The sequence below is a fragment of the Fulmarus glacialis genome, unplaced genomic scaffold (assembly GCF_000690835.1).
Source record: "Fulmarus glacialis isolate BGI_N327 unplaced genomic scaffold, ASM69083v1 scaffold40733, whole genome shotgun sequence".
Lineage (NCBI taxonomy): Eukaryota > Metazoa > Chordata > Aves > Procellariiformes > Procellariidae > Fulmarus > Fulmarus glacialis.
Window position 1 is genome coordinate 11248 of NW_009205562.1, and position 11303 is coordinate 22550.

The 11303-nt window shown below is 37.7% G+C and overlaps 1 protein-coding gene across 1 annotated transcript; it reads right to left on the minus strand.

Annotated features, from left to right (window-relative positions):
* Window positions 1–4638: 4638 nt before the first annotated feature.
* Window positions 4639–11018, minus strand: SERPINA10 (serpin peptidase inhibitor, clade A (alpha-1 antiproteinase, antitrypsin), member 10). Its single transcript, XM_009575426.1, has 4 exons — window positions 10286–11018; window positions 8561–8834; window positions 7693–7840; window positions 4639–4867 (listed from the first exon to the last, which is right to left on the minus strand). The coding sequence occupies exons 1-4, from the start codon at window positions 10992–10994 to the stop codon at window positions 4676–4678; spliced, it is 1323 nt and encodes a 440-aa protein (XP_009573721.1). The 5' UTR covers window positions 10995–11018; the 3' UTR covers window positions 4639–4675.
* Window positions 11019–11303: the final 285 nt, after the last annotated feature.

Genomic DNA, 11303 nt, shown 5'->3' on the forward strand with positions numbered 1-11303 from the left:
TTAAGCACTTCATGGAATAGGAAAGAATCACAAAGGGCACTGGTTGAGTATTTCATCCCACAAGAGACCTTACTTAAGTCAATTTGCGGCACAAATGTGCTTTTCTGATTTTCTGCTGCAGAGTTGCCAGTTGGATCATGAATCATCCTAGTGCAGAAATTGACGTGATTCATAAACACTGTGTTCCATCAAGTAGTCCGATCTTGTGTTATTATGCTATGTAGCTTTATTATCTTCTTTTAAATGTTTTCATTTTTATGGGATTAAGATATTTTCTTTTAGAATGACAATTGCTGTTTTGCTTGAGTTTACATTACTGTAATATGACTGATTTCAATATGCAATTGGTTAAAACTATTTTCCAGAACTTTATTGATTCATCAATAAAAATATCCAGCTTTGTAGAGAGCATTTAAGAATTTTGCATCTTGCCTATAGACATACAGATAGTGCCTGATTTTATTTCACTTTCAATTAAAACCTATTTCAAGAATGAGGGGTGCAGGTTTTCCATCCTGTAAAAAGTGGGAGTAGATTTATTGTTGCATAGAAACCAATTTCTTAATAATAAATTGATATCAGTATTTTATAAGATGTCCACAACTGACCTTTAAGACGTCCACATTGGTGTGTGACCATGTTGTAACAATTATATGCATAAGTATCTTAAAGTAGCGTCTTTCATCCAGTCATATAATTGCTTAGGAAGTTGAGCACAAGATGAAGTAGTTCTGCCACTGATCTACTACACTTTGAGTGTAGCTTCTAATCATGTTTTCCTTCTGCCGTTTAAGCTGGTAAGAGTTCTGAGGTCCAGTGGGACTGGCATGTGATTTAGGTGCCATTTCTAAGACGAAGCTAGTAGGTATCCTAACACTGATGTATTATCATGAAAGATTCCATCAGCAATTTTAAAAGGGTGAAACAGAACAGTATCTTGCTTTGTTTGTAAATGGTATTGTAAAATATTGGTGCAAATATTTCCACAGAGTTCTAAAAGTTAAGCCCTGTTCTTCCAAAGATCTCTGACCAGTACAAACAGTTAACTGACATAGCTCCAGCTCTGCGAAGCTGAAGAACGGTATATTTAAAGATTAAAAAGTTAAGCCTATGAAAAGTACAGAAATTGCCCAAGTGACATGATGAACAGAAGACCTAGAAATAACACTGTAAAGAGCTCTAAGCTTCTCTCTCTTCTCCGTCTCCACTTTCCCCAGATTTTATCGTGGGTTAAGTTGGAGACCTCTGGCATTATTTGTAGCCATGAGTAGACTGCTTGTACTACCTTAACCGTCTCACTTAGAGGGATCTCTACATGACCTTTTGTAGAAAACTTAATGGAGAAACACACCCTTCTTGTGAAGAATGCCCTCAGAATGTGTCCATTTGGCTTTTTCAGTGGGTGCAGTAGAGCAGCTAGTAATTTTTGAAGTACAGCAGCTATATGAAAAAGTTGCATGCAATAGCAGTTTATTATGTTATGTTATTTAATAACATAGCAACAATATATTATGTGTGTTTCTTCTTTTGTATGAAGAAAAAACAGAAAATCAAACTCTTAGATCTTCTGACAGAAAAAGAAGGGAACCAGAGACTGGTGGAAGCAACGTTCTGGTGTGATAAGGTGGGAGCAGCAGATGGGACTCTCTAATGCCTGGAATGAATAAAATGCATCTTGCGATCTTAAAACTTTTTATCTTTTAAATAAAATCCCAAGCTGTAAAATACGTTCCAGTAAGTAATGTAATGGTTGCAGAATTCTAATGTTGTAGTGAAATGTTATGAAATATAACTTCAGCTATGTGCTCTTAACTGCTGTGGCTAAAGAGAGGGTTTTGTTTTCTTCAATTATGCCTTTGTAGTTCAAATTATAGGATTTAGAATGCACATATCCATTACTTAATTGGCTTATTTACAATTTTAGCAATTCTTAGCACCCATGTTTTATGCAAGAAAGAGTAGGAATTGTTATGAATATGAAAAAGTAATCCCACATTTTAAAGAACCTTCAAACTTAATTTAAGACCAAAGTCCAGAACCATTGATCAGTCTATAAAAACCATAAACTTCAGTAGCATTGTGCTGTGAATTTGGAGGTAATGTTTTTACAAGTACTAAGTAAAGTTCATAAAAATCCTGTGTAAGTTTCAAAGCAATCTAAAAGCAGATGTCTCCAGATGATATAAAAAAAAGTTTTATTTCATAAGTTTTGTTGTATAAATACTTGTTTTAATTTTTAGTATTTCAGATTGTATTTTCACTTAAATAATTTATAACGATGAATCTAGTTTTTAATCAGCTGCTATTGCAAGCTATCATGCTTCAGTGATGTCATCTGCATTTGTTTGTATTAATGCTAATGTTTCTATCAAAATTTGTCTGTGGAAAAACATGCAATTTATTTTAAAAAGTTCTATTTATGCCAATACTTGAGAGAGAGCCTATGAAGCTATTGTCAGCTTCTCTATTTCAAAATGGAAGCAGCATAAATATATTGATATCAGAAATACGTGGTTTTTAAAATTTATTGGTGTATGATAAAGATGATCTGATCTGTGAATGCGTATGCGTGCGTGGTTACTTTTTATAATGTAAAAATATGAATGATGATTTACTCAAAATAAAATGTAGGACAATGCTGTACATGCATGTTCTTGAAAAAAAAATTTCTCAGGGCATCTTTTATAATTAAAATAAATAAAAGCATTTACCTATAGAAGGTATTTATTTTAAATAGTAATAATGCTGGATGTATGCTGTCTTGTGTGAAGTACAAGATGTGTCTTCGGATTTAGCAGTGTTTCACTGTCTGAATTTTTAAGCTTCTTACACTGCAGTTGGATTTAGGTGTATTCTCTGTCTTTAGTCACAGACATTGTTTGGATTCTGTGGAAACATTCAAGTTTTCGGTTTGTTCTGCAGCCTGGCATAGGATCTTGTAAATCACAGATTTCTTTAAAAGCTTCTTCAAGTATTATGATGTTTAACATGCAAAATTGATGCAGATATACAGATGACCTATGCTGGCTCCTCCCAAGTTCTGCTTTTGTCTCACTAATGAAAGCAGATACTCCCAGGTCCCCAGGGGCAACTAACTCAACGTGCCAGCTACAGCTGCTCACCCATGGGCCACAGGAGACTATTCAATCTGTTCTCAGTCTGACTTCTGCCAGGGACCAAACTCAGATCAGCAGTACCCAGCTGCAGGACAGAACTCAAAACTGTGTTTGACCCTCAGATGCCTTTACTAGAGCAATGCAGAACAGCCAGTAAGTTCAGAAACTTGAATCCAAACTATTTCTCCCCTTAATAAGCATGTAATTTCTGTATACAGTCTGTCATTTGTTTCTTATTGGCTGTCATTTCTCATTTTTAACTGATTAATTTATTTAATGCTGATAACAGGTGCTCCACTCAATAACCCTGCAATGTATTAAATTCCTGCTATGTAATCTTCAAATGCTCTATTTAGACATTTTTTGGTCTGCACATCTTCCTTGTACAATACTCCTGCTGTCTTGTGTATACTTTCATCGGTCCTTCATACTACAGACCTCCATCACAGCAATCTTTTTTGGGGCTGCTTACTTCTGGGTTACTTCTGTTGGACAGCACCAATACTTCTGAACCCTTCGTAGCATTGTTTTTACCTGCAACCCAGAATAACAGTTGGAGGTCAACTGTACACTGAGCGGTTCTTTATAGCAACATTCCTCCTATTAATCATTCGGAGGCAGGAAGGAGTGATTCTCTTTCTTTCTGGGTACATTCGTATTGCAGTGTGGAGTTAGGTTAGATGCACCTTCATAGTCTAGTCAGATACCAGTGTCTGCCTGCTAAATCCTTTTGTGAGTGGCTTACGCCAGTGTCTGGGTTGCTGTGGGTAGACATCTAAAGGTAAGTGAGGTGATTTTTAGAGGTGTTTACCAGCTTCACCCTGTATCTTTTGTGTATGTGTGTTTACTGATAGACACCTTTGAAGCTTCTATGCCAAATGATTTTGAAAACTCTTCTGTCTCCTTTTGGGCAGCTATTTTGTGAAGGCTGTATAAGCAAGTAGAGTAATGCTTAGATCTGTTATATATAGCTAGAAGTAGCTTTTTGCGTTGTTTCAAACTTTATATATAGGACTCTGCCACTAATTTACTAAATTTACTAAATGTTGAAGATTTTGCTGTTCTGTTGAAAGCATTGCACTACTTGAATAAGGTGAATTGTATTTAGATCATGGAAATATTTTTCTGAAATATTTTGGCAAAATTCTGCTAACATTGAGGTCAGTAGGCCCTTCAGTCTCATCGCAACCGAAGATAACATTGAGGAATATCAAGCTCCAGTGTTTGGGAATGAGCTTCCTGAATATTTTGGCATATGAATCTTTGGTTTTCATTCAGACTTATCACTAAAATGTAGAATTTTGAAACTTCAGTCCTGTGGGGATTTTTTAATTTGCATAGTAGGTTTTACAAAACACTTTTTTGTTGCTTTGTGCCTTAGTGAATTTAACTTGTCACTTGGGCATTAATAAAATATTAATAGGATGACCTAATGCTAGCTGGAGGGACAAAACAGGTTTTCACACTTTCATATTTCACTGTTTTTTTATTCTAATGTAAATTAATAAAATAGAAATAAAGCCTCTTACATACCCCAGAATAGAACCTGTTACCTTTATTCACATTTCTGTTGGATCAACCACCCTGCCAATGAACAATAATGTTTTAAAAGTTTCTTCAAAAATCATAAAAAGAAACGGTCGGTCCGCCTTGATGACAGGAGGCACTGTGAATGCAGTTATTCCTGATCCAGTAGCTGCTGTGGCCTCAGTTCCTTCTTCATCCACTTCAATTACTGCCTTTTGGACAACCTGAAATGCAATGTAGAAGTAAAATATGTGGCAGAAATAAATATTAATATGAAGCATGTTTTGCTAAGTGCAAGGCATTCGTTGAAGTGGGCTTCTATTAAGGAATTAAAATGAGTTGGTCTGTGCAATCTAGCTCTGTCTGTTAGACTGGTAGACCCATATGCCGTCTACTTCGGCAGCAGAGGAGTTGGTACAGCCACCATGACCACAATACTTACAGTGTGGATACTAGTTCAGGTGTCGTCGTGCTTTTCCATGTTTCTGAGTATAGGCCTCCCTTAAGAGATACTGTTCTTGCAGCTGGTAGCATGAAGCAACCGTTGCATTTGTATAGTGCTCCTCTTTGACACCTAACTGTAGCAGGGAGAATTTCTCCAAAGTGGGAGGTGGGCTTTCATCAGTCACAAACACTGACTGGCTGGATATGTCGTTCTCAGCTGATTTTGTGAGAGCTTAGGCAAATGCACCAACCTTGTTTTTTTTCCTGTATATTTCTAATTTGTACATTTGGTAGCACAGAGTAAATATGTACAGCAATGAGGTACAATCCTGGATTGGTCTGAGGACCTTCCTTTCCCACTGAAATTGCAGCCTGGCAGGATCTGATTCTTTTCCCTTTATATTCTTTCAGCCTGCATGTACCTCTGAGTGCTTTGCCTGTATTTGGTTCTGTATTGGTGAACTGCCTATTCAGCTAATGCATTCCCAACTCCCAAACTCCTAATTCTAGAAATGACTTATGTGAAGACAGTTGAAGGACTTCACTAGTATTGAGCTCTCCGCCAAACATTCTTAGATAATGAAGCTGGCTATCATGATTCACAGGGACAGGATGCTCCTCTGGCACTTTGTAGCTGATGCACGTATTGCTTCTAATATCAGTTAGCAGCTACTATTCAAGTGTGATTTTTTCATAACACAATAGAGTTAACTGCTGAGAATCAGCATGGAATAGTTACATGATCAAAAGGAAGGGAGAAAAGTGCTGCAGATTGCTATTGTGTTTCCCAAAAGTGAGATAGTTTATACCAAACTGAAAATCAGTGCAATTTTATCCATTAAATATTTATTCTTAGGATGTTATGTTTTCCCAGGAAGGTTATTTGTTAAATCAGCACAATTTTGAAAAACTGTAGTTCAGGGCCTAAAGTTTTTGAAACTTGTATAGAAGTGTTTATCATACCACCTATTAACAGTTTTGGCAAATGACAAAGGCTTCTCTAAGGAGTTGTTGTAGGGAGACTTGTAACAGCAGTACCAGTAGCTTAGAAGGATTCTTTCTGATAGGGTACAAATACTTGGAGGGAGGGTGCAAAGAAGATGGAGCTCTTTTCAGTGGTGCCCAGTGGCAGGACCAGAGGCAGTGAGTGCAAACTGAAACACAGGAGGTTCCCTCTGAACATCAGGAAACACTTTTTCACTGTGAAGATGACTGAGCACTGGCACAGGCTGCCCAAAGAGGTTGTGGAGTCTCCCTCCTTGGAGATACTCAAAAACCATCTGGACATGGTCCTCAGCAACCAGCTCTAGGTGGCCCTGCTTGAGCAGGGGGTTGGACCAGATGACCTCCAGAGCTCCCTTCCAACCTCAGCCATTCTGTGGTTCTGGGAAGTCTCTCACAGAGTTATGGTCCTAGGTTATCAACACTATACAACCCTATACAACCACAAGCAGTTGCAGTATATAAATTCCTTATGTAGGTTTATAAAACTGTGTTTTTAAATCCTGTGTCAAATTAATGTCATTTGAGTCTTGTTTTCCTCAACTGTTTATAAATCCAGCTTGTGGCAGAAATTTTGTTACTTTTACTCTAATGCGCGAAGTTGCATTTCATTTCGTTCTGGACACTCCAGTTCTTGAGGTCACCAGTTTCTCTGTGTGGTATCTCTTTTATCTTCTTTCTTTGACCATGCCTCTTAATTTTCTATCATCAGCAAATTGTCTTTTGTATAGACTAGCTGTTTCTTCTTAATAGGACATTTCTGGTCACATAGACCTTTTCCTTCTTGATACTGGTGTGATTGTAAAGTCATTTCTCTTCCATTCTTTTCTGCTTCTCATTCTGCCTCTGTTTTCTGTCAGTCTTCTGAAATTCATCTTTGCTCTCCCTTAAATAGTGGTACTAAGTTATCTTCTCCTTCTCTTTTTCAGTGGGGTTGTGTTCCTCTGTTCTTGGCCATTCACCGCCCTTGCCTTTGCCTGTTAAAGCATTGATCTTTAAAAGTTTCGGTGTATGACATGGAACATTGGAATGGGTTGGAATACGACTCTGTTGTGTTGATGCTTTGCTGTGAGAGTCTGTTTTTTCTCTGCTAAGGTATGCAGAAGGAAAGGCAGGACTGCTTTGACTTCTCTTTCTCACTGTTACCTTTTTGAGATTTTATTATTTGAACTTTCTGAAGTTTTTTATTTGTTAAGAAGAATACCTGTTCCTGGACTGTGTGTGAGGGATTCCCTTTTTGGGTTTTCTTTCTTGCTCTGGCTTTTGCCATTTGACTGTCTTTTACAATGTCTTTCTTGTTCACAGTTCTTGTTTAATTGTACTCCTTCCCTGCCAACTGTATTCCTCTTGAGGCAGAGCTTTCCTCCTGTGACGGGTTAGCTTTGGAAGGTGTTGCGCACATATGAAATGTAGCCACCCCTTACTTCTACACACCTCATACTTGAAGTGGGATCCATACTGATTAATATGTGCAGATTGCATACACGTGGCAGATGAGGTCCTTTCCTATTAGTGTCCCTATAAGTGTATATGACATAGTCTCCTGGCTGGGCCATTTATATACTATTATAATCCAAATAGCAAATAATTTTAGAAGGCTTACCTGTGAAACTGCTACATATCCGTGATCTGTGAGATGACCAAGATCTGCCATACGTGTAAAGAGATTTTTAATTCCAAGAGCATGAAGCAATTTCTTCATTTTGTATTTTTGCTCTAGTTTGAACTTTGGGAATGAAATATCCACTTTTCTGTTTGGGGGGGAAAAAAAAAGTTCAATGCAAACTTGGACTATATGGTAGGTCACTTGACTGCTGAAATGCACGCTACTCAGAAATTAAGCTTTGCACAGAAAAGGGGCAAAAACTAAAGAGCTGGAATTTAGGTTGGCAGAATATCATCTCTGACCTGTTGACTGCCAAAGATGTTAGAAATCATTTCCTTCTCTGTATAAAATACTTCCACCAGCACTTACAGTGCCCTGATACCAGGGTGACACACTAATCTATTGACCCGTGAAAAGAATTGTCACTTCAGAAATCACATTTCACAGAAATAACTTGGGTTTACATTTTCATATTCAAATTTATTCATTACTCTGGGTTTCCACTGGTAGGAAGGGTTTCATAAATACACTGCATCTCTAGATTTATTGTGCACTTTGCCTGGCAGTGCTAAATTTAAGGAGAGAGAAGGGAAGAATTTGGAATAACTTGATTGACTGTGCCCTCAGAGAGACAGAGATTTCTAAATGAGAGCACCACAGACTTGTCACCTCAGAGTAGAAGCTTTCACATGCCATTTGGGCTGTGGGTAGGCCATTAAAGGACCTCTAATCTGTAGATACCGAATGCCACAAAGACACCAGCATGTGAAAAGGGTTAGGAAGACCAGCTAATCTTTGTTGTGCTTTGTTGCTTCGCTGCAATGGACATAAAAGACATTAAGGCCAATGGGTGTCAAAGCAATACCTGGTTTTCATGTTTCCAAGCCAGGATTCCACAAGCTCTGTAGACAAATGGTCTTCAAGTGAAATGTAATCGCCTTCCTTTTCTGGGATGACAATCAGCATGTGGGCTTTCCCTTTGTAGGGTAGCTTTATCACAGTGCATCTTAAGTTCTCATCGAAAGTCGAATTAACTTTATCTGACTTGAACATCATGGGTACCTGTACGCTTCTGTATTTGTTTATGTGGAAAGTCTCCATTTCTGTGAATTTGGAATTAAATGGATAGACCCACTTCCCTGAGGACAGAAAGAAATTAAATAATTATGTGCATTCAGACTTGTTCAAAAAAATGTTCAGAAACCCTTAAAAAAAAAGTATAAGATATTTTCTGTATCTAGTTGAAGTGGATGTCAATTGTGTCTGGGATAAGTGGATGACAATTGCAAAGGAAGTAATCCACAAACTCCTTCATTTGCAGGGAAAGAAGGGAAATCTTTTTCTAAGGTTGATTAGTTGCCAGTCAAGTACAGAACTGATATCTTTTTTGTTTATTGAATGCCATATAAGCATTTGTCTTTTATTGACGTCACCTTCTCTGAAATTCTCTACCAGCTGTTCAACATCCTGTTTTTAAATTAATTATACAATCTTTTGGATGGGGATTCAGCAGTGCACTTACTTGTAAGGTGCACTGGAATGTGACCTCTTCTATACGAATGATTCTGATCTCTACCATTGCTTTAAACGTAGCCACAGCCGTTTCTCTCTTTTCTCTGCTTTTCTGCCAGGGAAAGTAACCTTGGCGTTGGACAAACTGCACTTTTGTAAATACAAAAGAATAAATTTAGTCTGTAGGGAGGCTGTATGGCTGAGGGGTAATTTTCTTTGTTCTCATGTGTGCATTTATTTTAGTGGGTTTTCCGTGAATGGCATCTGCTGAGTGCTTTGGACTGGAGTAGTGGCTGTGACTGTGGGTTCTCTGCGCAGCATTCCTCTCGTCCCCTTTGTCGCCCTAGCTCTTTGTCTTTGCTTTTTACCTAACCGGGTGTCTCTGGTTTCTGTGTGGCTGTATCAGAGTAAAGGGTGGGCTATGGCTCCCGGTCACTGCCAGGACCTCCTCTTGGAGTCCCTTATCTATCGTTAAGCCAGCAGTCAGAAAGACCCCAAAAGCAGGAAAAGCAGCGTAAGATATTTGGCAGTAGAGGACCTCTCCACAGAAATCTCTGCCAATCAGCTGTTTCTTTCCCTCACCCTGTAAGATGGTATAATGGGGTAATTTGTCGCTTTAGTTCCTCTGGGGAAAAAGATTCTTGACTGAAATAGAAAATTATTTTTGTTTTCATGATTTTGTGTACTATGTAAAATCAGACAATGATTTTATGCCCAGTGTCCAGCATTCAAAAGACTATCATGATTAAGGCTTTTTCGTTTTAATTGGTGAGTGAAAATTAAACATCCATTTCAGTCATAAAGAGGGATCATGCGGGGATGGATTGAGATAGCTTGATGCAGGGCTTTTTGTTCTCTTTGGGACTCTGTTGTATGGAAGAAAGCATAGAAGAATTGTGGTTGTCTATCGTGAAAAATCATTTTTACTAAATAAACCTAATAGAAGAAAGTAAATCTAGATAGAGATGTAGAGAAAACAGGGTATCTGAATTCATTTAAACTTTCCCTAATGTAGCTGAAGTTAGAGTCCTGACTCTTCTAATAAATAATCATTTTGCAAAATAAAAACAACAGTTACCTTTAAAGACAATGTAGTCCACAAGTAGCAGTTTATTATGGCGGTCAAGCTTTTCAAAAAGCTCTGGGATTTTTCCTTTGGTCCTTTTGTTAATATTTTGATTTATGACAAGTTTTGCCTGTGTAAAGTTTTGAAAGTCCACTCTCAGGAATTCCATATCAAAATACTGCTTAGATAAGTTGAGGAAAGACTCCTTGAGTCTAAAGTCCTTTTGGATAAAAGAAAGAGTACCTTGCAAAAGGAGAGGTTCTTCGTTCATTGTGATGTTGTCTTTCAGTTGTTTAAACAAAGCTGGTAAGTGATGGCGATCCACTCTGTCCTTCAAAGCATGGAGGTTTAGACCTTTTACTATTTGTCTGTGTGTTTCCCCTTTGGCTGCCAGCATATATGCAGTCATGAGAGCTGATACGGAAAGGGGAGAGATGATTACATTGTTATCATGTGTCATTGCAATTTTTCTGTAGAGGTTAAATCCAAAATTTGCAGTCTTTTCAGTGAAGTTGAAAAGAGTGAACTCTTCGAGACCTCGCTCTTCAAAAGGCTTAGAGATATTTTTATGATCATGCCACTCTTCAGAAATACTGTCATTTGTATTTCTTTCCAACAAATTACTCTCTTTTTCCTTCTTTGGAGTTTTAGGTTTGATGCCAGCCTTGCTGATTTCAACACATATTTCACTTAAGAGAAGTAGGTAAATTCCTGTTTTCATGTTGACATCTGGTAATAAGCTCTTTTTTTTCTAGTAAAGAAAATGGAGAAAGACAAAAAAGGCAACACAATGACTTTTTAGTTTGTTCTTCTATTCACAATGCAGAAGGTCATAGATGTAGCAAAGTGGTCTTTCTGCATCTTCCGTGTATATACTCTAAACCTAAGATGTGGTTCCTATCTGAAAGGTCAAATTTAGATTAGTAAAAGGGAGAAGTTTCCAACATCATTAAGTGAATCCAGAAGAAATATCATGATCTTCTGGTATTGGTGGTTCATGTCAGAAGTATTTCACCGATTTTCTCTTGCT